Here is a 26,959-nt window from a genome sequence, read left to right as displayed (position 1 = left end):
CATTGATGCGAGAGGCAAACGATATTGCTTCACAAACACAGGAGTCATGCCAGGGTCCGTGGGGATTGTGGTTGTGTGGATGTCAGTGCGACCACAGTCATATGAGTCTACCGCAAAGAGATCTTGGAAATCCAAGAAAACTTGTTTCAACTTTTGCTTTTGTTCCAGAGTCACACAGGCATCAGCTAGGTTGACTCTCTCTTCCACCATCTGCCTGAAGCCTGGAAAGACTTCTGGTTTGGCTATCTCCGCAGCCTCCTCCAGCTGGGTGGAGAAGTCCCTGGTCAGAGTGCTGATTTGGACTGGAGGCTTCAGGTGGGAAGGGCAGCCCTCATGTACCTGGAAAATCACCTCATCCCTCCTGAAGTCACAGGTCACATCTTCCTTACCATAGGGGCAGGAAGTGTACACCAGGAAGTTCCCCCCGTGCCGGGTAAAAATCCTGTCTGGTGTTGCGTTGTCATCACTGTCACTGTCAAAACAGTCCTTGGGGATGGGTCCTAACAGTTCATTTACAAGATCAATGGAGAAATGTCGGTCATCAACCGCCATTCCAATAATGGTGCCTGCGGCTAGAGTAATACTCTTTAAGTCGCTGTTATCCACCTCTATTAGAATGGGGTCATGTTCTATGTTGACTAATGGAGTCGGGTTTACCCCCAACCCTTGCTGTTGGAGAGAAGCATTTAGATGTATGTAAGCATCAGGGTTTTTCAACTCTTGTCCCCTTTTAACTTTCACTTCCAGGGAGAATTGTCGGGTCCTTTCTGGGATGGTGACTTCCTCTTTAACCTGAATTTCAACTGCATAAGGTAGCAATTGAGCTGACCTAAATGCTTTTTCTGGATCATCAAAGCCCATGGGATTATCCGCTAATCGGGACCAAGCTTTGAAGTTTATTAGGTCCAAACTAATGGCAAAGCGATTGAGAATGTCACTGCCTAAGTAAAAGGCGGCAGGGACGTCTCGCACGACCCAACAATTATGGACTATGCTCTTGTTGCCAATGGAGATTTTGAGCATACACCTGCTTGGCAGGAGATGTTTGGAATTAGGTACTTCCAGGTCCATTTCCCATTTGTCTATCAGTTTGAAGGTGGGAATGGCTGGTTCTTTTGGGAGTTGGCGAAACATGGCTTCGCTGATGAAGCTCTTACCGTTGTTCACACACACTCGAGCGAGAACAGAGTCCTTCCCATCATTTAACTGAACAGGGATGAACAACTGCTCTCCAATTTGCTGAATATCAGCCAGGCTCTGAGCTGATTTCACATCTTTCTGGACTATAGGAGTGGGAGTTTCAGATTGTGGATTGGTATAGAATTTCAGAGTGTTTCCTTCCAGCGTGGAGTACCACTTTAGACTGGAAGGAAGGTTGATTTTCAGAAATAGAGAGGACCCCCCATCACCAGTCTGTTGTCCTACTGCTATTACTGTCACGTCTGGAATTTGGTTGTTCTGGAAGTGAAATTGTACTTGGTCAGATTTTTGTTCAACCATGTGGCAGGTGCCGTTTAAACTAACATGGTTGACACTCTGTTTTAATTTTATGGGTCGGCTAGTCTGAGTCCAGAGGACCTTGTTTACGCAATCTATTAGGGGTGACAACCTTCTCAGGAGGTCATTCCCTAGTAAACAAGGGGTACCCTCTGGGGTCACAACTATGACCGGGTGTTTCAACTTGTGTCGCCCGATCTTAATGTCCAAGTCTGCCGTCCCCTCGACGGGAATTTCCTTCCCGTCAAAGTTCTGCAGTTGTCCAGGAAGAGAGGTGAGAGGAATTTGGTAATTCTCTCCCCTTCCTGCATTCAGTTCGTCAAAGGCCCTTCTGGACAGCAGGGTAGCTTGAGATCCAGTGTCCACCAGCGCTGAGATTGTACCCTGCCCCTGTACTTGTACCGGGGCATAATATCTTCCCTCCTTCTCCTCAAGGGGGCACAGATAATGTACATTTTTGGACAACTGGTGGGCTAACTTTCTGGTTTTGGACATCGCTAGCGAAGAATTTTGGGCAGAATTCTGTGGAGAGCCTTGGGAATCTGAAAGAAAAAGTTGGCAACTGGAGATCAGAGCCATTGTGGGTTCCCCTGGTTCCGGTTCTGGGCCGCCCCCCCCTTTTTGGAGGCAGTCGCCAGGATGGGTTTGAACCAGGGGATTTTCTTGCTGTTGGTTCTGGGATGAGATGGTGGGCGGCGGTAGCTCAGTCTCCACATCTCCCCAGTCTGGATTTGCATCCCTAGGGACCCATTTTTCTTTGGGAGGAGTTCCCCCCTCTCTGAAGGAGAAGATCCTTTTCCCAGGATCCTCTGAGGATCCCTCTCCCTCAAATTGGAAGATCTGTACCTCCTCCTCAAACTGAGTCTGTTTGGGTCTTTTGTTTCTCCTACCCCCCCTCTGCTCCTTAGGAGGCAGACTTTCAGGGGCAAGAGATTTTGTTTCCGGTTCCTGGGTTTCCAGGGGCTGTTTACAAGTGAGGAAGGAAGCTTCCTCCAAGGCTTTACACCCCCCTTCCCTTTGTGCCTCCTCCCTGGGAACCGGTGATTTATCGGGGTGCTGCCCCCGTCATTGTTCTGGAGCACCAGGTCCAGAGTTGGGTGCGTTCTGCGCCGGCATGCTGATCTGAGGGTTCTGCTGTGCCCTCAGTATATGACCCATATCCCGCGCCATGTTTTGAACCTGGCGCTCTAACTGGGAAACCCGCTCAGGCTGATACGGGGCCCTGTTTTCTCCCCTGGGCTGATCCCGGGAAGGGTAGCTGTCCCTCCTCTGGTAGTACCCCTGGTTGGGAAGATTTTGGTACCCCTCCACCCTTGGCCTCCCCTCTCCCGGATTCAGTGGTCTGGGCTCAGGGAATTGAGGAAAGAAGGATGGATGATTTTGGGGTTGGAAGTCGGGTGGATATCTGGGGAAAAAGTTCTGCCCAGGGTTTGGTAAATTTCTGCCCTCCTGTGGGAAGTTTGGAGGGAAGTTCCCTGGGTTAGGTGCTTGTCTGGATCCCCCCCCTTGGGCTGGAGGAGTCCACACATAACCCAGGATGGGTCGATTACCTTTGTAGCGAGGACTTACATAGTCAGGAGAGCGAGGGACCCCATTTGTGGGGCTGCCTCCCTGGCTCCCTGTCTGCGACTGGCCCGAGGACCTTCTGGGCCTAGCATTATTAGGTGCAGGTAGGTTTTTAGGCCCCCCCATCTCCAAATCCAAAACGGGGGTGACCTTTACCTCTGCCACCTTGGCAGCAGCAGGGGTGCTGTTGGCTTTGGGGTTTTTCTGGGCATTGCTTTTATTTTCTATGGGCTTCTGCACCTCATAGATGCGGGTAGCCTGTTCAATGACCCAGTCTAAAGATCTTTTCTCGTGAAAATCCCTCACGAGCTGGGTCATGATATATTTGGGCAAGGCATGGAAAAACGTGTTTATAAATTCACGGCTATCCGTGCGCACCCTTCTTGTGGTCTGTGCAAAAGCCCGCTTTAACTCCTGCACAAATTCTTGTGGGGCCTGATCCTCCCCACATTGCAAATTGTAGGCCGCCTTGCGAGCCTCTTGAGGATTTCTGTGAACAGAAAAATGTTTCAGGATGGCCGCCTTATAGGTGGACCATCTTAAATGATTTTGGTCCTCCAGCCCCGCAAAGAAACTGGAGTATTCCGGGGAGAAGGTCCACTTTACATATTGAATGCAGCTTTGGCTGTCCTTCAAATGGAAAGTCTCCATCATTTGTTCAAACAACTCTAAGTGCTCCCAAACAGAATACTTAGCGTTCTTATGGTAAGGCGTGATGACGCTCCTGATCGCCTTAATCTGCTTTAAGGGGTCCTTGAGCAAGGCCCTTTTTGCCTTATTGGCCTTTTTGGTTCGGGTAACCCTTGTCCATTCTTCGTCGGACTCAGAGGCACTGCTCCCAGAGGTTCCCGTCTGTTCTTCCAGGTTTTCCCGGATTCTGCGAGCCTGGGAATGGCTGGCAGAATGTGGGGACCTGGTCTCCTGTGTCCTGCGCAGTTCAGAGGAGTCTTCAGATTCCTCCTTGCTGTCAGGATTTGATGGGTACCCCCTCCACTGACCTAACTGGGCAGAGGTTTTCAGGATGCCCTTAATGGGCCTACTCTCCTGGGGTTCCCCACTGAACTGTATTGTACTTGGGTGCCCATACCCGGATGCCCACCCCTCCATTCCTGGATGGTACTGGCCTATGAGCCCCATGCTTCTGGCTGGATAGTAATCTGCCATCCCTGTGGCCCTGTGCTCATGTGCGCCAGGGGACATGGGGGTGGCAGAGTCCAGGGACTGGGGAAAATGAAGGCCCCTGGTGTTAGGGCTCCTGCGGTTATGGTCAGGAATCTCTCTTTCCCAGCGGACCTCATCTCTATCCGCCCCTGCTCCCTGTTGCAATGCAAGAGCCTGCATTTGTGCTTTCAGTTCCTCTGTTAAGGCCTTACTCGACTCTATCAGTTTCTCCTGCATCGCTACCTGTTGCTGGAGCCTATCATTGTGTTGACAGAGGGCCTCATTTTCCCTCTGTGCTTCCTGGTTGGTCCTGGAGAACTGGGCCAGTCTTTGCTGCAGGAGGGTTACCTCCTGAGCTGTGTCCCTATTGGCCTGCTCCTTTCTTGCTAGAGCATCTTCCACCCTTCTGGTGTGCTCTACCAAGTTCTGGTTTTCTTTTTGGAGGTCACCCAGCCCCTGGTGGGCCAGGTGATTTTCTTCCATTTTCCTTTTTAAATGGCAGACTTCCTGGCCTAAGGCGTCTCTTTCCTGACTAAGAGCCTGCATTTGTGCCGCCAGGTCGTCCCTTTGCCGTTGAAGGGCACCAGCTTTTTGGCGCTCCTCATCAAACTCTGCCTGGGTATCCAGGTCTTTCAAGATCAGCTTGTTGCTCTCTACCTTCACTCTATCTAGATGACTTTGCAGGGTGGCTACCTGCTCCGTGCATGCCCTGTTAAAGTCTAATTGTTGCTCCAGCTTTTTCTGGCTCTGCAGTAAGGAGTCCAAACTGTCTTGGTGCTCCTTCTGTAGGGCCAGAAATCTGGTATCCTGTTCTGACTTTTCCTTTTGCAGCACATCCATATCCTCCTTTATTTTAGTGATGTACCGTCTGCTGTCATTTTCTGACTCCTGGCTCCTCTGCAGCCTCTGCTCAGAAGAGTCCAGATCAGATTGGGCCTTCTGTAATGCCATCTGTTGCCTATTTGCCAGATTTTGGCTTTCCGCACATCTATCCTGCATGTCTCCAACGTATAGGTACAGGTATGCTGCTATCCTGGCAATCTTATTGTGTTCCTCTTTGGCTTTAGGAGCCATATATAGTTCACTCAGGGCCACATGTAAGGGACCCTGATCTCTATATATATCTGACCCTGTTTCAGTGACCTGTTGTGTGATGGCCTGCAACCACACATCCTGGCCCTGTTCGGTCCATTCACCTCTCACAAATAGCTTATGCAAGAGGTGCTCTCTGGCTATTTTCATGTCTACTAAGGTCGTCATTCTAGAGATTGGTCTCTGTCCTGACTTACAGAAGTTTGTATTTTATTTTTGCAGAACAGAACTTTTCTTGGAGTGTCCCTTTTGAGGAATGCTTCACAGCGTAATGCAGCGTGGTGATCCGACTGGATGTATGTATCCCGTCAGTTAGCACACTGTATTAATCTGCACAAATGGTAAATCTAACCCAACGTCTCGGCTCGAGCCCCCAATTTGTAAGAGGATTCAATTCAGCACTACAGCCAAGTTAACGCCTAGTCTAGAATACTGAATGAAAACCCTTATTGATATATCTTTAGGTCCAGTTCATGCGTCCTGGATGACTACCCTTGTATAACACCCCTCTCTTGGAATCCCCCTGACCCCACTGAGCCAAGAAGTAATTCTGTTTTGCAAGTTTAAAAGGTTTATTTGATAAATTAAAATATATATTATATCACGCTTTATAATAAATTAATAATTGAATCTCACACTTAATCTGATATGATAAATATTAACAACGGAGAATCTGGCACTAGCACACTTCTTATAATCACTAATGAGTTGACATGAAATGGATAAGGTAACACACTGGTAAATAGGAACAAAAGTATAATGTGGTAAAGGATGCTTTATGTAAGCTCAGTTGGATGCAATATTCAATGAATGCAGTACAGAAAATACGCAATATGATTCAACCAGACAATGTAATCACTTTTCTCGGGCTATTCCCTCCCCCCCTCTTTATGCAATGCAAGGAAATGGAAGGAAAACACACAGTCCTCAGAAATGCAATCAACTGTAATTCAGTTCAATCCCAGCAAGCTTACAGAAAACAGATAGGAGTTTTGAAAACACAGGCAATGCTTGGATATGTGCTGGCAATGAATGAGAAATATGCTAAATTTGCTTTTAATTCCCTTATAGAGGTTCAGGGTGAGTGGTATCTAGTTAATATTAGTCCAGGCTCACACTAGCAATGATGCAGGGATAGTTAGCAGGTTAAACGAATTTCTGGCCAATGGAAAGCAAACAGCAGCAGTTTTTACATGTGAAGAAATTGCAAATCGCGGTAAAATTCGCGGATGCGCCGAGCGCTATTACAAAGGAACCGCAAGGACTATCTCTACCGTTTTGGGGTCCTAGAAAAGCCTGGGATCTCAGCTTCCAAATGAAAGTTATTGCAAGTCTCTAGCCCAAACGGTTGCGGAGATATGAGTAATTTAGTAAAGGTCGTTTTTGGTTTTGTAAATTTTAAACGCACACATTTTCAAAATGACAAGTGACAAATTTTTGCAGCTAGAATGACAGGTGACAGCTAGGAGGCAGTTCTACTTAGGTTAAATAGATTGAATTAGATGAATTTAAACTAAGAGATGTGTTCTGAGTTTTGCTAAGTACTCACAAGAGATTTTGAACAGGAAAGCGACTTGGTCACGATCTTCAGTCTGGTCAGGTCTTTCCGGATTCTGCTCACAGCGCCTGGCCTCTGGAACTGCTCACAGGGGTCTGGTCTCTGCTAGGCACCGGTTCTTTGGGTCTCTCTGCTCTGGATAGATTGAAGTCTCTAGTTTGGCTTTCTGGAGTTTGATGGAGGTAAGTATGGATTTTTCCGGCAGAGCTTTCAGCGGCAGATGAAAAATGAATCCCCTATCTGTCCTGTCTGTCTGCTTTTATGTGTTTAGAATGTGGGTGTGTTCTAGCATCACTGACCCTACCTCTCTCTCAGCTTCTAATTGGTCAAACTTCCATTCCTCCGCTTGATTGGCAAACTGAACTGTGAGTCAGATTGATGTCATTTTACAGCCTGCAGAAAGTCCACTCCTCCTGTCAACTTACACACAAATCTAGATTTGAAACAAATACATATTTGCAGAGGTACATATTGTTTTAAAATCATATGCACCCATCATGCATTACAGGAGGTATCCCCTGTTCAAACTCTGCTCTTCCTGGGAGCTTGCATTCAGAACTGGCACATATTTCACTTTTTAACTGCTTTTTCAATTTCCGACATGGACCCAACTTTACATACATGTGTGCAGGGGGTAGGGACATTAACTGATGAAGTTTCAGATTTTTAACATGCACACATTTAGAGTAATATCCACTTTTCCGCTAAAACCCCCCTGAACATACCACCGGTTCCTACCACGTCTTAAACTGTGGGCAGAAAAATCACAAGAATTATGGTATCATTTATAAAATTTTCACATGTCCGCTCTATGAGTTATTCATCTTTTTAAAGTTATGTTCTGGCTCCAAAGGGGTGTGGTTTACCCTCAGCACCAGGTTGAATTTCTGGTTCTTTCCAGTTCTGCCAAGCCAGCTTGCTCTCACAGGCAGTGCTCCTCCCAGCTCCTGCCAAGAGGAAGCTACAATTTACGACTGCGGTAATAAAAACCTTTGCCTGAGTGAAGAGGGCTTTGTTCACTCTCTTGCAGAGCACAGATAATTCAATTATCAGATAGATGGCATATCCTTAGCCTGGGCAGCAAAAGGAAGGTTGGCCTGGGAACACAGTGGTGACTCAAGTTTCACTGCTGATGGGATCCGTTGCTAGGCAAAATCAAGTTCCTTAAGCCAGACCTTCAGCTAACTCTTTGTTGCTTTTAAAATAACTTGTAATTTTACACATGCAGCTAGAATGCTGATTCTAAGTGCAAAACTATGACATTTCAACAGTTACAAAGGCATGTGACACCAAACATAGGTCACTCATTTAATTTAACATTTTCGATTTTGGTGGTTTTAAATCCAGTTGTAGTTAGGCTTAAGCTGCTGACTCCATAGCATTTTTGTTATAAGCATTGTTTTTGGGCTCTTCATTTCCCAGATTTTGTAGGCACACAAAACTCCATTCTGCCAAATGTCTGCTGGTGTTCAGTGAATATTTTGCACATGTTGCAAGGTTTGAAATAGGCATTTTGCTTGCCTTCAGAAAAACACACAGAGTGGTTTTAAAACGCCGGCTTTTGGATAGTGGTGAGTACTGGTACTGCACCCATTTTTGGGATTTAAGAAATGAATTCCCCACAATTCTAGGTTGCATTTGGCAATCAGCATTGCCATTCCCAATGGTTTCAGACTACTGTGCGGGTAGTCCAATGGTGGTTTTAAAGCGCTTTGAAGCTAACCGGCGCTACTGTTTTTCCTTTGGCAACCCATTTCCCTCATGGCAACCCGGCCTTTCATTCTCGCACTGGTGGGTGGCAAGTGAGGCAACCATTTTGGTGGGCGCACAAACTGCGCAGCTTTCCTGGATTTCGGCGCACATGTGGGTTTTCCGCCATCTTGAATTTCCTAAGCCCACAGCACCAAATGTTGTAGCAGGATAGCTTAAACGTGGGTCAGGACACCCAACAGTAACATGGTGATTTTACCCATGAGTGCTTTATGTATTTTGGTACACCAAGCAATTTCTTTGGTACAGGTCTCTAGGTCTCGAAGGATATTGAAGAGCTCGTTAGTGTTAGATTTGGCTTTGCTAAATCTCTCATTGTACATATTATTTTTTGTTTGTATGATAGCTTTCTTGTAGGTGTTGGAGGCTAATGAATAGGAAGTTCTGTTGTTAATGGAGGGAGACTGTTTCCAGGCTAGTTCGGCTTGTCTTTTGTTTTTGTGGAGAGTTTTCAATTCGGGTGTGAACCATGAATTGAGGTGTGCTCGTGGTTTGGATTTTCGCAGTTTGAGGGGTGCTATTGTGTTGATGGCCTTGGTAATGGTTGAATTGTAAAGGTCTACTAAGTCTGTGCGGTTAGTGATGGTGAGTGTGAAGTTGATGATAGGTTGGAGTAAGGGGATGAGTTTCTCAGCTGTGATGTTTTTGCTGTTTCTTGTGAATGTGGGCGGTGCATTAGGCAGAGGTGTTGGTGTTTGTTTATCTTTGTTGATGGTGAAGGTGATGAGATGGCGGTCAGTTCAGGCGCATGGTGTGTTGGAGAAGATGGAGGTGTTGCAGTTTAGGTCTGCGATCCAGTCAAGTGTGCTGCCTTTGTTGTGTGTGGGTTGAGTGACATGATGGGTAAATCCTAATTCGGAGATAGTATTTGCTACGGCGCTTGCTTTATCATCTTTCTCATCATTGTAGCCCAAATTGAAGTCACCTAGAATAAGTATCTGTGTGTTGGGTTTGACGTTAGTGGAGAGTAGGAGCGCTATGTCTTCATCGAAGGAAGAGATGGGCCTGGCAGCCTGTAAATAAGGTGGATGGTGATAGTACTTGAGTGGGTGGCAGATAGTTTGATGGTGAGTAATGTAGCAGATGGGAGAGTTTGGTTTAAAGTGTGTCTTATGTTAATGCAACTTCTTGCTATAAAGGCTACTCCTCCGCCTTTGGATGATTGTCTATTCATGCGGTAGATGGTGTAGTCATTAGGGATGGCTAGTGCCAATGTGGGACCTGAGGCTGTGTGGAGCCAGGTCTCAGTGATAGCTAGGAAGTCTAGATCGTTTAGCGAGATGATTTCGGCTATGTCTAGAGCATGGGCGACTAATGATCTTGCATTGATTAGTGCACCTTTGATTTTTTCAGTGGTGGATTGGCATATTTTTCTGTTGGAAGTGCGAGGGGATGGGGCATTGGAATGGGGGTCATCTGATCGGGTAATGTTTTTACATATGGAATGTGAGTGGTTAGTTTGGGTTTTCTTTTGCTCAGACTTGAATTGGATGAAGGCAAGGTGGTGTGTGTCCTGGTTCTGAGGCGGTTGCGTCTCAATATGCCTACCCATGGATGCGAGTTCCATATGAAGTTATTGTTCAGAGTAGGAGTGTCGGGCTTGGGGTCGAGAATTGTTCCTTGGATGGTGCATGTATCTGCGATGGGGATAGTTTGAATGTGGCTGATTTTTAATGGATTTAGGTTAGGTAGGAAGGGGGTTGGACATGGGATAGGATGGTGTCTAAGGCAAACTGGCCTGCTGAGACCGTTGGGGTGGGATAGAAAATGCACTCCTGTGCACGGCAGGTCGATTGGTACCAGGCAAAAGGGAAGCATGATGATTATGATCCAGGTTGGCATGGTTAATGAAGTAAGGTGTGCAGGTAGGTTGGGTCGAGTTTCAATTTTAGATATATGGCCTGAAAATGCAAGCTATGACAGTTTACAGTGCATGGGTTGAGGTGCAAGAATCATGTCAGCATGAATTGTTAATATCAAAAAGGGGGTCACCTAGATTCAATTTGCCAAATATAGTCTGAAAATGCAGGTTATGACAATTTAAATAATAGAAAGGGGGTCACCTAGATTCAATTTGCCAAATATAGTCTGAAAATATAGGTTATGACAATTTAAATAACAAAAAAGGGGTCACCTAGAATCAATTTGCAGAATATGGATTGAAAATGCAAGCTATGACAATTTAAATAATAAAAGGGGGTCGCCTAGATTCAATTTGCCAAATATAGTCTGAAAATGCAAGTTATGAGAAGTTAAATAATAAAAAGGGGGTCGCCTAGATTCAATTTGCCAAATATAGTCTGAAAATGCAAGTTATGACAATTTAAATAACAAAAAGGGGGTCGCCTAGATTCAATTTGCCAAATAGAGTCTGAAAATTCAAGATATGACAATTTAAGTAGCAAAAAAAAATGTTTTTAAGTCAGTTTGAATAACAAGAAAGGGGGTCAGCTAGATTCAATTTGCCAAATATTGTCTGAAAAGTGCAAGCTATGCTAGTTTACAGTACATGGGTAGAAGTGTAGGAATAATGTCCACATGGGCGATTAGCAACAGTATGGATTGCCTAGATTCGAATTGCAGAATATGCAGGCAAAGTCAGGGTGCAAGGTATGAGGTGAGGTGGGAGGCTTCAAGCACTGACAACAGAGGCGACTCGCCTAGGTAGCGATGGTGTGTTGCCATTGATGAGGGGCTGGGGTGAGAAAGTGCCTCAGTAGGATCTGTGAAGCTTGGCGACATGCTCGGGCGCGAGCATACAGATCGGTGGTGTTGCCATCCGCGGTGGTTCAAACGACGGTGGTATGCAGGGCACAGATGATTCCACAGGTGTGGACAAGGTGCCAGATTAGTGGAGGTAATAGTGTGGTGCGGTTGCTCAGACTGACAATAATGAGCGGGAGGTTTGGGAATGGGGAGGGCCTGCGAGCGCAGGGCTTTGCGGCCGCATGATATAGGATAGCGAACGCCGTAGCATGCTCTATGATATAGTTTGCAGTTTGATGGGCAGTCATGTACTCACATGGGCAGAGGGTGGATTGAGCAGCATGCCTGGCCGACATCTATCAGACCTAACAAAATAGGTTTGTTAGGTCTGATAGATGACAGATGAGTACATTTGTCATTAAACATAAAATAATAACATCTATGGTCCTGCATGCAAAGTTGTTTTCTAGTCAGACGATAAGGGAAGCCGAATTCACCTCCTGGTGTCTTCTATTTGAAATATGGTAGCAGTGGAACTGCTATTAGGAAGAACGGTCTACTCACAATTTTTTAGACTAGTCTAACAATGTTCTACTTGTCCAAATAAAGCAGAGAGCTTCCCTGGCTAGTGTTCCCTCGTGACCTGGCTACTTTACAATCCATTGTTTACTTTGTGCCCAAGAACATTGTAGAGATGGATGTGACCCACTAGTCCTTATAACATTGAGATATGGGTGTCTATTAAACGTGTTTGAAGTTAGAATTGTTGATGCTGGATAAAGTGCAGACCTTGCTACATAGAGCTATGGAGCACCCCCCCTCCACCCCCACAAACCCCATAGACAGCATTTGCAGTATGAGGAGCGTCCTGAACATGTGCACTGTGCATAGAACAGCAGGGTGTCTGAGCCCCGGTTGAGGGTTCAATATTCTTACATCGCCAGGTATTTTGTTGCAGAGTTTTTTACCAAAGGTTTTCGGCTGAAAAAACTCGTCCTGTTTTATATATATATAAGTATATATATATATATATTTGTGGGTCCCCCAGCCCCCTCTTCGCTATTATCTAGTTCCTATTCCCCACCCCTTTACCACTTATATCCCCTTACCCCATTTCCCCCACCCATAATTTTCGATTACTTTTTTCGGGCCGAAAATGTTCGGCAAAAAAATATGTGAACAAATACCAGGCGTTAGTACCCAGCGAGGGTCAACCACAATGCAACAAGCATTCTGATTGGCACTCGCCGGGGAATTACCAGGCCGGGAATCCCTTGCACGTACTACGTGCCTTTTGTTCCCGGCAGGGGGGGCGTGGCTGCCCCTTAGCCAATGAGGTGGGTCGAAACGGGGCAATCCCCGCTCCAAGCCTCCCATGGCTGGAGGCTGCCTTCGTCCCCCGGCAGGGACTCAGGTAAGTTATTTCTTTTCCTCCACCCTCCTCCCCTACAAACTATCCCCTATCCGCCCTCCCAACCCCACTTACCTTCTTTTTTCTTCTTTTCTCTGGAGCGAACGTGCTGGGAACACTTCTGTTCCCAGCGCGTCCGCTCCCAATGGCCACCATGGAAAGGGAAAATTGACTATGTTTTCCCTTTCCCGGTAGCCATTTTATTTGACTTTTTATTTTATTTTTTTAAATGCGGCCGGAGCAGAAAAAAATGCTATTAGTACCCCGGTCTAATGGGCCGGGGTACTAATGGCTAATGGCTATAAGCCCCTCGACAGCGGGCCAATTCTGGTCTTAACCGGGCTTCGACGTTGTTACATTGTGGCAATAAGCCATGAGACAGCAGCCCAATATCGCCCACGGTAATGCCCCCGGGCCTGTAACTACAGGCCCCGGGGGCATTAACTTGGCTGGTATTGGCCCTCTGTCTTGTGGCTTATTGCCACAATGTAAAAACGTCAAAGCCCGGTTGAGACCAGAATACAGAAACCACTGTTATTTGTGGAGAAATGTAACAAAACTGGAAGCCAGTTTGTACAGTTGTTGATTTGGGCATATTTACAATTCAAGGACACAGTGAGGAAGTAAACTACGCAGAATCACGTAATTCACGGTTGAGTGTCGGAACCGCAGGTTCCAAAATGGACAACTTGGCCACTAGATTTCCTCGCTAGTAGCTCATGCACAGAAAGTCAATGAGTCGCAATTAAGGCAACACGGCTGTTGTTTGCCTCCAGGCTGGGAGCTGTGAGTGCCGGAAAGCAGTGGGAGTACTTCTAAGATTCTTAGGTCTGCTGTACGCAGTCTGTGAAGAAGCAATGATATAATATGATTTGATATGATAGGTTATTTATAACGCGCTTAATACCCAGAGGTTTCTAAGCACGGACCCTGGAATCGAGCCTGTGTTGCTTCGTGTCGTCTTACTTCCAAGGCAAGCACGTTGCCCCTCAGCTATCCTGCCGAGACCATGTTGCAGTTCCCTTTGTTTATTGCTGTTAAATAATTAATTTGATATGAATTTATGATGAAAGTAATCAAGGTCTGAAAACGAAGCTTCTTTTATAGTTAAACTTGCTTCACAGACTGCAAAAGACTACCCAAACTCAGAGTCAGATGGAATCGGCCAAGGAAATATGTCAGAACGTTATATAAAAGCATGTTTTTTATTTGACAAAGAATATAAGACAGGTTTTCCAAGCCTTCTCTAACACAAACTTCTTTTTCCTTCTTTTTTCAGTCTAGAGCATATTTGTCCAGCTACTACAGAGAGCACAGTGTGGAACTGTCCAAACTTTTGCACAGACTGGGACAACCCTTGCCATCGTGGCTCAGGCAGGAGCTTCAGAAAGTCAGATAGCACTGGAGGAAAAAAGACTTCAAAATGTCTCTTCGACACCTCGAAGGCCATTCCCAAAGGCACTGCACTCTACACAACAGACGACTGCCAGACATACCTCGCCAGACGTGAAGCAGATGAAGGTCTTCCGGCCCTCCATGTGCTGGCATGTGGAATGGGGACTATGCTTGCCGCCACTTGGGAGGCCTTCCTGTTCCACGCCCCACTGGGCCTGTGGATTGGGGTAGATTGCCGCGCAAACAGACGGGCGCAGATTGCAACCTATCGAGTACAAGCATCTGTCCAATTTCATACTGGCTATTTACACTTTTATACATCAAGCAAGGAAGCTCTGTGTATCGAGTAGGCCACCGGTTTGCTGTATTTATTCCGTATTTGGTGCTTAGGGTACGTCATAGTGGTTAATGGTGGCCAAGTAATCATGAGATGGTATCTAATATGTTGCTGTCGTTGAGCTACTTCGCAACCGATGACTTGGAAAGGTACGCCACCACCGGTCCTGCTACGCTCCCATGCGCTAAGCTACAAAGAGCGCGGCAGAGCAAAGAGATGCATCTTACGTTGGCAGGATAACATTGAACGCGGATATGTCACATAGCTGCACTATGTCATCCATCCACTGCACTGAGGAGAAACACAACAGCACTTGACACAGGACAGGAGAAAATGAGAGAACAAGCCCCTTCACTGTGTAACAAAAGTAGATGTGCTCATTTTGATCGGATTGTTCTGTGAATTGCCAACTAGAAGGTCGACTTTGACTGTACTGTACACACTGTATAGTTGTTACCCACCACAGCCCTTAGTTGTCAAATGGTACGCGTCTGCACTGCGCAACTCTTAAGCAAGTCAGTTGCATTGTACGATCGAGCCGTGCAAAGGATGAAATGTGTTCATACTCACATTGTATAATGCAGAAAAGTTGTGTGCTGTGAAGCAAAAATCGAGCCCATTATACCAGTGATCACCATTATACCAGTGATCAGGCACAGTGGCGTACATTGGCCCAAGACTGCATGAAGTCGTCTGGCCCAAAAAAGCTCCACTCTAGAGTATTAGAGATATTTGGGTGGACAGCAACACTACATGCATCACTTTCACAAGGGCAATGGGTTTTGTAAAGTATTGGGTGCTCTTACTGTACAAGGGGAGGTGGATTTCAGGGCCCTCATTGCAGGGAATTTGCCCCGGTGCAGTGCCATTTTGCCCAGTCTTCACACTTGCACGGGTGCAAAGTTTCCTTAACAAAGGCCTAGAACAGAGAGCCGTCCTAGTCGCCGCTTGGCTAGGGCCTCCGGCCCTGCATTCCCCATATAATCTGATGGTGGTCAGTTATGGGTTGGTGAAGGCAGGCCGTAAACAACGACTGCTTTGGGGCTCTGCAAATCGCCATTCAGCTTTCGTTTCCCAAAAGGACAGGCCAAGGCGCAGTGGTGCTGGTCAACATGCTTTGGTATTGGCACATCCCCCAGAAATATAGTTTTGAATAAAGTTAATGCCAGTCCCAGAAAGAGTAGGTGCAACCCTTTGTTCAGCACTTAGGCAAACTGCCATCATCGCACCCCACCTTTCAAGTAATCTAGATTTCGAATTTACAGGGTCATTTTGCCACTGCTATCTGCAAGGCACCTTAGGCAGTCCCTGTGCCATACGCATAGCACCCCGGTCCCCCAAAAGTCTAAACCACTCTTCTAGCCCTATATTGTGTACTCGTAATGCAATAATTGACTCAAAATTACTAAAAACAGTGGCCACATTGATTTGGGCGACCACAGTGCCCGGGGGGGAGGAGGGGGTTGTAAAGAGGGAGCTGAGAAGAAATGCGAGCATAGAATGAAGTTCATGAGGCAGAGCCTTTAAAAAAAGGCGAAGTGCAGCCATTGTGGCAGTAAAACCTCTTCAAGAGTCTGCTGTCTCGCTAATAGAAAAGAATAGGTTTCAATATTCACTTTATTTTTTTCCCCACTCATGGCTGCTCAGAATTGCAAATCCCATTTTTACTTCTTTTACGTTTCACTAAATTACTTGATTTTTCTGGTTGCGCTCCTGTCCCCTCTGCCACGCTTTGTGCTTCCCAAACTCAATATTCGCGGCCTGCTGAAACCCGCCTTTTTTGATGCCTTGGATGCACAACAGCAAAGAACAGAAGTATGTATCCCTCTGCATTTGCCATCTGGCATCTTCCACTGCCTAATCCGACAGCAATCCGAGCAGGAACCTGTCGATGGCCCTGCCTCCTTTACTGGGATCATACAATTAGATTGAGTTCAAGCCGCCATTTTGGTGGTGTGAGTGTGCTGCAAACAGCTACGAAATAAGTAGATACATAGATAAATAAATGCAAGGCTGCAATTGCGTGCTCTGAAGAGCCAACCCTGGGATCTGACCTAAATAACTAGCTCAGACACATTATCACAGCAGGGCTTGTTCTTTCTTTCAAGGGTTATGCCTCAATGAACATTAGTGGCAGACTCCATTGGGGGTTGACTGGCCCTCACCCCACTTCCAGCAGGCTAGTTACACATGTATTTTACTCGACCTAGGTGCCACATTTAGGGAATTTAACATTGTACTCTCTATGCCTAAAAGAGAAAACAAGGAAAATCGCACTGGTTAAGTAAAACATTCCAAGCAAGACAAACAAACTAAAGTGGACACCATTGCCGAGCTAGAAGAGTCAGTTAGCATCTGGGAACTCCTCCACAACAGGTGATTGGGATATCCAGTGATTTTAGCCAATAGAAAATAAAGAATGAAATTATAACGAAACATAAAAACAATGAAGAAATACCGAATTGTTTTAAAAAATACGGGCGGGGTAAGGGGTTAAATCTGGTGGAAAGGGAGTTAGGGTGGGGTTTTCAACATGGGGGGATGGAGGTCAGGGGTAGGCCCCCCAAAAAATCTATATTTATTCTTTGTTTCGTTGAAATGTCATTCTCTATTTTTTAATTCGTTAAAATCACATAGATCCTCGATAGGATGGTCAAAATCACTTATGTCAGAAACAGGATCCAATTAGATCCAGCTGTCATTGTTCAACTAGAATTTCCACCAGGCACTACATGTAGGTGGGAATACCGTTGCATTAGGGGGAGGGGAGGCCTGCCCACCAGGGGGAAAAGCCAGTGCACCAGGGGGAAAAGCCTGTGCACCAGGGGGAAATGGCATTGCATTGGGGAAAAAGCCAGCACAACAGGATGAAATGGCCCGAGCTCGGCTGCGTGGTACAAGCATGCTGAAAGAGGCCTCTCAAATGAAAGAAATAATTGCAGATTGCAGAACTTTCAGCTTATGTGCAGCCAATGGGCCTCATTATGAGTGCGGCTTTAACCTGCCAGTGCTATCGCCGGGTTGCCACTGAACTCGTAACACTGTTTCCGCTGCCTCATATGCCAGTGCCATCGGGACATTACAACTCCCGGCACCCCGGATATCAGGCGGGGAAAGTGTAAGTCCCCGTTTCCATGGAGTCCAAAAGGGCTCCATGGGAATGGGGACACGGAGGCACCGGCACCGTTGCTAATGGTGTTGGTGCTTCCGTTACAAGTCTGCCTACCGGGGACTGTTGCGGTTCAGAAAGGGTGCCAGTACGTTGCTACCGGCCCCCCTATTTCCGGACCACCACACTTGTAATGAGGCCCAATGTCATCAGAGATCCATACAATATTTAAAGTTAGATTTGAATAAATGTACCAAAGATATAATTCCTGAATAGTGTAGATTTTTAAAAAATTGCAAAACCATATCTGAAGGATGGCGATCTAACTTTCTGCCATACTGAAAAAAAGGGTCTTTATATTCCAGGATTTTAATGAGCAAACAAAAAACTTTATACGGTTTCACAAATGGATTGTTTTTCTAACAAATTGCTGCCATGAGTTAGTGTGTATTTATGACAAATTTCTTTCGTCAAATTCTTTCATGGCTGGGCAAAGCAAACTTGGCGAGTCGCATATACCCTTGAATCCAGGAAAGTGATTAGAGCATACTTTCGAAAAACATAAGTCAATACCACGATCCAATGAAAGCATTCAAATTTCTACTGTTCACCTTTTCTGCAGATTTCACTGGCACTCCTGAGAAAAAGTATACATTTTTGTTTCTGAACGGTTTCTTAGGTCTGAAAAGTGAAAACTGGTGGCCACTCTCGCCATTATCGATTGCGCCCTGGAGTCTACGTTTGAGCGCGTGACGAATACCACAAGAATTGGCTCTAAAGAATAGGTTTTCAGCACCAAATGCCCACAGACATTAAATGATTGATTTCTGAAGCCATGAAATGGTTACTTTCCTTGTTTACCTTCCTCGAAGAACTGGCTGGTCGACCACCCAGACAGAAATATCCAATCCAAATGACCAAATACACTTGTAAATCAAATAAAATGACATTCATGGTTTAAAATTGCTCTCATTCTCTTATCAATTCATTGTGCATATCTTGAAAACCTGACTAGATGTTAATATTCAGGAGTCAACAAGTGCAGTCCTCAATGAGACTAAAGATAGGGGAACGATTATATTGCACTGGGCCAAAGTACCAAACTTAGTAGCCACAGGGGTCTGCAACCAGCGGCTCTCCAGATGATTTGGACTACGGCTTCCACAATCTCTCACCATTGACGACGTGAGAAAACATAATGAGAAAATGCAGGATCGGTGCAGATGTCAGCCAATTTTCAATCCTTTGGTATCCCTTGCTGGCATCTACTTACAGGCCATTCCATGAAGAGAGCTATCCCGCTCAGCTGCGCAGTTAGAATTTGTTGCTGGATGATGTGAAGGAATCCTTCTATGTCTCATATTTCTTTACCAAACAGTGTTAAAGGAGAACTCTTCACTGTATTTACTGAGTGTCTTTACTTTGATCGGCCTTTTCCACTTTCGGTTCCCTTGGCCACTTGAGTTATATCTAAGATCACTAATATTCAATCACATATCCTCAGAAACAGACCGCGCCCCAGTAGTAAAATGAGGAGGACACACCCCTAATTGATCAATGTATTCACTGGCCACGTATCCCCACCCTGATGGAAGATGACGTGAAAAATCTGTTGTCGCAGAAAAAATGTGGCTCATCACTCAAGTTATATCAAGTTGGAGCAACTCAAGATTATAGCCCATTCTAAACAGCATCCTAAACTCTTTTTTTGGCAACTGAAATTAATCATAGATATTCTAAACAGGCCCTGTCGGTGCCCCTCTTAAAAAAAAAACTCTGCAGCATCTAATGTCTTATCCAAATTCACAGCACTTCATTGCTTCATATCTAAATTGTTGCTATATAAGAAACAGCAGACACGTGCACATACATCATGGGATGCTTCATTCCAGACTTCAACCAGATTCTGCCCTGATTGGAACAGGGTCTGGGCAGCAGTTATACAAAAAAAACAATGAATGTGGTGCGCGAGTGTCCTAGGTGTCTTAACATCAGATCGCTGCCTTAAGTTGAACTCAGGAAAGGCTGAGGTCACGCGAGTGGGAGATGACGCAGCTCTTTAGGGTGACCATTTATGACCCTCTGGAATGGCTCATAAGCTTGGCTTGTACTTCAACCCGGATATTACCTGTGCCTTCTAAAAGGGGACACTGACGAGCTCTTGTTTGTTTGTCTTGTGACGCTCCTTCCTAAAATTCTTAAAGCTTTAGCCATGTCAGTGGCTGTAATATCAGGCCTGGACTATGGCAACTCCTTGTACCTTGGCCTTCCTGATCAGCTATTACAGAGGCTTCAGCTTATTGAAAGTGAATCACATCTCCCGGTGATTGGGATGTGACCTAGATTTCTTGGTCTGTTGGCTGCTCTGGCGACTATGGAGAGCATCTTAAATCGAATTTCAGCTGCTCTGCATAGTGACAGGCAACCTATGGAGTTGGGCCATCATCCAGCCTTTGCAAGGTGTTGAAGGTCACATAAACGCCAATCTGACATTTTTGGTGATTCCTGGTCGCTGTTAGGAGTACCACGGGGGCTGCTCCTTCTCCAGCCTCCCCCCATCCCTCTGCTTTAGAAGACTTTACCACATTCCACCTGCTTTCCAACCATCTTGCCCTTTGCGGTGCAATCAAGGCTTTCCTTTTTCCCACACTGAATTGCTCCAACCTTCTATTTCAGCGCAGTGGTTTAAACACCACGATGCCAAACGCTGTGCATGTACTCTGTATATCCCCACCCACTTTAAAATCACATTATGTCAGGGCACACGTGGTTTAATTAGGGTGGAGGACACATCCTACCATTGACTTACTAGCCAAATGGCCACTGGGGAATTATATCCATTTTGAACACTTAGTTGTGCATTTCTATATCGCTGGCGTGGCACATGTAGGCAGATACAGAAACTGCCAAAAACCTCCCCTTTCTGGAACAGACCCACTACTTCAATCATCCACAAGTCATGGCCAGGCCATCATTGTGGCTATGCATTAGCTTGAATAGACATGATAGTGGAGCCTTTGGGATGTGACATAGAGATAAGTAACGACACAAGCTTTCATCACACGTTCATTAACTAGAAAAAAGAAATGTTGAGATACACTAAATCGAACAACATTCCTCATGACCAAGGGCCACATTCTCTGCTGATAGGTCAGTCTGGTTAACCAGGAATGTATGTTTTGCTCAGTACTTCGAAAGAGCACTTTCATTGTTGAGACGATCCTTCCATTTTTTTTTTACAATAACTCTAACATTCACAAAATGTGTTTTGTTTACATTGATTTTTTACAATTCCGTTCTATGTTTATAATCTGCAGCAAAGTATAACATGCGAGCCTCTTCTAACACTAAGGTGAAATTCTAAATTGTTGGCTTAAAATGTGGCTTCTGGTCCCTCTTAGTGATGGAGCTTTTTGATAGATTTGGAATACAACTCCTTTGCTTAAAATATGGGTTGTGGCCATTGTCGTGGTAAAAGGTTAGATCAGCAGTGGAAAGCCTGCAGTGTTACAGGTTTACAGCATGTTCGAAAGGGCAGGTGATGTGTTCTAGACAGTAGGTGAACGGCAAGGTACATAGTGGCGCAAATTGTTATTTAAACATTAGAGGGAGCCTATGAGGAGGCCTTTTAGTCTTTCTTTAGAAACATGGTTTCTTTAGGAAGACTAACCGAATGAATACTTGGTTCAACTTTCTTCTGGTGTGCCCAGTGGTCCAATCCGAAAGTGGCTTTTCCTGAAAGATGTTCTAGCAGTGGTGATCCAGGGGTCTGGAGGATTGGCTCCCCAGATGTTTTGGACTGCAACTCCCATCGTTCCTCACCATTGGCTAGGGCTGGAGGTAGCTATAGTGCAAAACATCTGGAGTGCCAAAGTGGCAGAACTCTAACGTAGCAAGTGGCATGCCGGCCTGACCACAGGAGACTCGTCTAATGACTAGAGCCTTGGGCTTTACAGGAGAATTTCCCAAGCTCATGTAGCTCCATCATTGACACTTGACACAGTGCAGTGGTGGGAAGAAGACGGTGCATCTGGAGTCTGGAGGCATCAGTGGCCCTTTCCACATTTGGGTAATTATCAACAGCGTGGATCTCAAGCATGTCCTTTCCACGCATTCCCTCACACATCGAGGGCACTTTGTGATGACCACATTACCACTAGCTGAGAACGCGCCCCGCTAGCTGAGCATGCGCCCCCGAGAGCCACATCTGCAGCCCATGAGACACCGGTCAGCAGTGATTTTGTCTGACCCCCCCCCGACACTGTAAATCTGGAACGTCTCCTCTACCTCCGTTGACCCGCGCTTGCCTCTGCCCGCCATCTCTCCAGGCCTCATGTTTAATATATGTGGCTCAAGCACAGCGGCGTCTGATTTTTCATATCCAAATGTTCTGGTTTCTGAACAATAGAATATGATTTATTTTTAAGGCCCGCTCAAGCAGCGCAGCCGGCAGCGATGCTTGCGCCGATGGCACCGCCATTGTGTTGCTGTAATTCACTCTTGCCTCGTGCTGGGACCGCTCATCCGCTGATCTGCATCCGCTCCCCCCCCCCCGCCCCCCTTGCAGGATGCGGCAAGTTCTCGACTGGAAAGCGTGTGTTGTTCTGGATTTCAGCCCCGCCATCTGGCAATGCCATTACAGGGCCATTCATAGCTATTTCCATTACAAAACACTTGTCATTGCAGGAATGCAGCGCGCGCGGACCCCTCAAGGTTTTCGCGGGCAGCTTCGAACAGATTGTCTGCGCAGAGCAAAAGAGGTCCATTGTTTAAAAATAAGAGATGGAAGAGGAGTCATTGATGGTGAGTTTATTGGGGCAGCGGACGAGACGCTTTCAGAATGTCGTTCACAGCTGTTGAAATTCCAAAGGTCCTGTAGTGTTTCTTCAGCCACTTAAAAGATGGCCTCTTTTTAGGTCTGGCTAGGAGGCGTGTCCACCCATCCAGATTGACTAATGTTAGGGTACTAAAGAAGGGGCTCACTTGAGAGGCATTGTGCCTTATGACACCACACACTGAAAAGGAAAATACTGCACTATGCAGATAGATCAGATGCTGCGGTGTGGACAGTGAGTCTGGCTGCAACAACGCAGGAAAACAAATTGTGGTGAGAGGAACACATGTAAAGTGTAACAACATTACAAAAAAGGGTTTTTGGAATTGAAGGCATGTCAGGAGACTTGTAAAGCACGTAGGACAGCGAGTCAATGGCTGCATCTCAGAAAAAAACGGTGCTTTGCAGACTGAACTGAGGAGAGATCAAAAGCATTCCCCCGTGAATTGAACTTTGCCTGAAGAAGAAACGATCACTTTTTTCTGATCTTCCCAAAGGTGGACAATTACCCCTTTTCATAGCCTGCAATTTTCAAAATCCTACACACGAGTGAAAATAAATAGTTTACATCAACAACAAATATTGTCTGGAATACTAACTTTTTAATATAATGTGTTATACTGAAAAGATTGGCCGGAATTTAGAGTTACATGTTGGGTTTGTATTTGCACGGGCCTGCTGCCTAAAGTTGTCCCAAATCTTTGAGGAAGTAAAAGTTGCTGGTCTAGGCGTGCGGTGCCAGGGCTGCAGATGCCAGGTGACCCGAATCTAACTGGGGTGCAAATAATTACATCATTGCTACACCAACTCTTCATCAACTCACATTCCAAAATCCTTTTCGATCTCCATATGGAAGGGCTACATTGTGTGTTAAATATTCTTCCTTAAGAGTCAAACAAAGTGTCAGAGCAAAACCTGTCACCAGGAGAACTGGGCCTGTAAAAATCAACAGGTAAATCAGGTATCTTGAATGTCATGTCTGGAGATTATTGCAACGCTTTTCAACCAACAAAAATATCCCCTAGGTCTGCACTGCTCAGTGTCTTTGACATTCTTTCCAATAAAGGCCTCTGATTCTTTTATCCAAGTATTCTACTGGTAAAAAAGAAAACTGGTAAAAAAAAATAAGGACTTTTCACCTTTCTCCGGACGAGTCATATGGGGCGAAGTGATGAGGAAGACGCTTGGTAAAGGAAAGTGGAGGAAAAGCATTCAGAGGTTGATGGCTAAACCAAGGCTGCAGGGCCATCAGACCATGGGTAGAATGGGGGGTTTGGGTGGCTAAACCAAGATTGGCGAGCCTATGGCAGGACTTTGCCAAAAGAGATCCGTAAGACTCATGGTTGCCTCCGCTCATACATGCCAGCCAGCGTTCATTGTGACATGATGCAATCTAGCGACCATCTTAATTTATCTCTCATGACATGTATAATGTACTTTCCTTTTAAATTGTTATTTTAACAATGTTTGATTCTCAGTCCTATCACGCTCACCCGTTGCACAGCACTCACTGAGTCAATAACCCAAGTGCTACCTGACCTTGACACCTAAACACAGCGTCGTGAGTTCAGATGACAACGTAATGATGGATTCACAGAGATCTCATGTCACACTCCAAGCCTCTTGGGCGGTGGGCCAATGTGGGGCAGGGCAAAGCAAGCACTTACAGTACCATTTTTATAGGTAATACTTTGGCTTTCAGTGCGGCCATGTTGTCACATTCAATCGCAGAATTAGATTGGTGATTTTATTTTTTAGGAGAAAGCAGAGTGTGTTAATAGAAACTGACCAACGGGAATTGACAAGCACTCTGACGTTTGGTGATCTCGTTGCAGTGATATGATAGGACGGATTATGTTTGAGCGACTCTGTGAGTCTTTGTTAGTATCGCCTGCAGTCACTGCACAGGGTGTACAGTAACTTGGTGCAGTACAATGGGTACAGTTCAGATATCTACAACCTGCTAAATGTGTACAGTAATGTGCTCCCAGGTTGGCGGCACCTGCCCTGTCTCCTGCCTAAGCACCTGTGCTACCTTTTGTTGAGCCACTCCACTACCTTTTGGTCCCACTGCTTGTCCTTTTTTATTTGAAGACTGTAGTGTGTACTGGACCAACTAGGACACTTCCCCGCTGCCAACTGCCCAAACCCTGCAATGAGTGCAGCAAATCCGCTTTGAGGACTTCAAACCCCTCAAAGACTGTCAGAGTTTATGAATGTTAACTCCTCCCACTGTATAGCTCTTGGTGCCGGGTGTCATTACTTGATAAGGGGCCCTTAACATTACACATTATATAATTGAAAGGGGCTTGCCTTGCCCGGAGGGGAAAAGTTAGCAGTCACCTTTGTCAGGCATTATTAGGCTAGTTGCCCTGGCTAGATGCCAATAACACAGAATTTGCCTCAGATGGACTTCCTCGCCACAAGTAGAAGTGAAATCTCTAAATTCCACCTTTTGTAAATAACAAGCTACACACAGAAGGTGTGGTTTAGCCTATTAATTGCACAGTTACACATGTTTTACCTGCTTAACTAATGTGAAACTTCCTCAGGAAGAGAAAAGAAAGTTTATTTAAATGTTTCTAGCTGTATTATCTTCGTCATTCACATTGAATGAAAATTGCTGGAAAAATTGTTTTCTCCATTGTTGATTTTTTTAAATGGCTATTATTCTAATAGTGGCATGATATCTGAGATGTGCAACAATAAACTCTGAAAATAACATGTGTGCCTCTGTGTCTTCTCTGTTCTGTTATTAGAAAGTTCTTGTCATCTTTAGTAGGCTGGTACCTACTCACTTTGGTTCGCCCCTTTGATAAATGAAGAGACAAGCACTAAAGAGAAGGCTCCTTAAAAGAGTAAAGCACTTTTTACAAACAAGAAACTGGAAACTGTTTCTGGGCATAATGTCACATTTTGAGCATTTTGGCCTCAGAGTACGAAATTCCTGCCCAAATGCATTAGGATAGCTGGGATTTAAAGGGTGATTGTAGGGTTTGAAGAAGATGTTCACTTTTGGAGACCATGGCGTAATTATGCAAGTCGACATGAAGCACTCTGTGACTCCAAGTTCCCAAAGTACGTACAGAATCAGTGCATACAGAACTCAGGAGACAAAACCACTAGAACATCCAGACCTCAGCCAGCGCTCTTGCAACTGCCATGGCTAGTGCCATTCCTTTACTCGCACATGCCCACTCTCAACTTTACACTCATCATCAGTATCCCTGACATCACAGCAGTCTCTCATTGCTTACACCATCTGTAACATACAGACTAATCACATGAGCGCTCCGCCCTAAGGGCACGTGAAATTAAAAGCAACAAAAGAAGCAAGCAGAAAAGCTTAAAACACCCAGCAGCAGCAAGTCTGTCACTCTGCAGCGAAGAAAATCTCAAAACACACAGCAGCAGCAATACTGACACTCTGCAGCAAATAAAAGCCTAACACATACGAAGCAGCAAGTGTGACACTCTGCAGCAAAGAAAAGCTTAACACCCACAGCAGCAGCAAGTCTGCCACTCTGCAGCGAAAAAAGCTTGCCACAAAGCAGCAGCAAGTCTGATCCTCTGCAGTGAAGAAAAACTGAACACACACAGCAGCAGCAAGTATGCCACTTTCCAGCGAAAAAAAATCTTAACACAGCAGCAGGAAGTCTGCGCCTCTGCAGCAAAGAAAAGCTTAACACACACAGCAACAGCAAGTCTGCCACTCTGCAGCGAAGAAAAGCTAAACACACGCTGCAGCAAGTCGACCACTCTGCAGGAATGAAAAGCTTAACACACAACAGCCACAGCAAGTCTGACACTGCAACAAAGAAAAGCTTAACACACACAGTAGAAGCAAGTCTGCCACTCCACAGCAAGTCTCTGCAACTGAAAGTCTGTTAACTCTGATGTGCTCCATCATTCTATTCAAGCAGTAGAAGAGGGCCCCTTTTGCACAATGTTAAATTTTCACAGGTGGGCATGCCACCTACTTCTGTTCTTAGTGCCGCCCCCACTTAATATATATTTGATATAAAAATAATATCAAAAACACTTGAAATCGATGTTATATCAAGTATATATTTTATATAAAGTGTGTATAATTTATATCAGTTTTGATATAAAGTGAATATACATTTTATATAAAATCTATATAAAGATGGGAGCAGCGGTCAACGATGTTGTTTGGTCCCGCACCAAAAGCGAAGTGAGCTCTGAAGACAGGGACTGTGAATCTAGGGTTTATATAAAAATTACTATTTTTTATATAAAAATAGTATACACTTGTTATATAAAGTTCCCCCAATATTTAGATATCGCATTATTTATATCACTTTTGATATAAAAATGTATATCAATGTCATATGAATTGATTTTGATACAAAGTGTAAATAATGAAAAACAGGGGACTTTATAAATAAACTGTATTTCACAGACCCCATACAAAAGTCAAACTGTTGTTTTTATCGAGTATACAGCACACATCTTGCAGCCTGAATGTGTCCCTCTGCTGTTATGTGAGCCAGCAAACAGCG

At 45.3% G+C, this 26,959-nt stretch overlaps 1 protein-coding gene across 1 annotated transcript in view; it reads left to right on the top strand.

The window, feature by feature from the left end:
- LOC138516152 (bifunctional heparan sulfate N-deacetylase/N-sulfotransferase 3) overlaps positions 1 to 25,160 on the top strand; it is a 758,026-nt gene extending 732,866 nt beyond the window's left edge. Inside the window, exon 14 of the mRNA XM_069631061.1 lies at positions 14,041 to 25,160. Within this exon, the coding sequence (XP_069487162.1) occupies positions 14,041 to 14,160 (120 nt within the window). The 3' untranslated portion in view covers positions 14,161 to 25,160. The remainder of the gene's footprint in view (positions 1 to 14,040) is intronic.
- Positions 25,161 to 26,959: the final 1,799 nt, after the last annotated feature.

Source organism: Ambystoma mexicanum, chromosome 6q (genome assembly GCF_040938575.1).
Source record: "Ambystoma mexicanum isolate Mex_15411 chromosome 6q, UKY_AmexF1_1, whole genome shotgun sequence".
Classification (NCBI taxonomy): Eukaryota; Metazoa; Chordata; class Amphibia; order Caudata; family Ambystomatidae; genus Ambystoma; species Ambystoma mexicanum.
The sequence above is the reverse complement of the archived record's forward strand: the minus strand, read 5'-3'. Positions and strand labels throughout refer to the sequence as shown.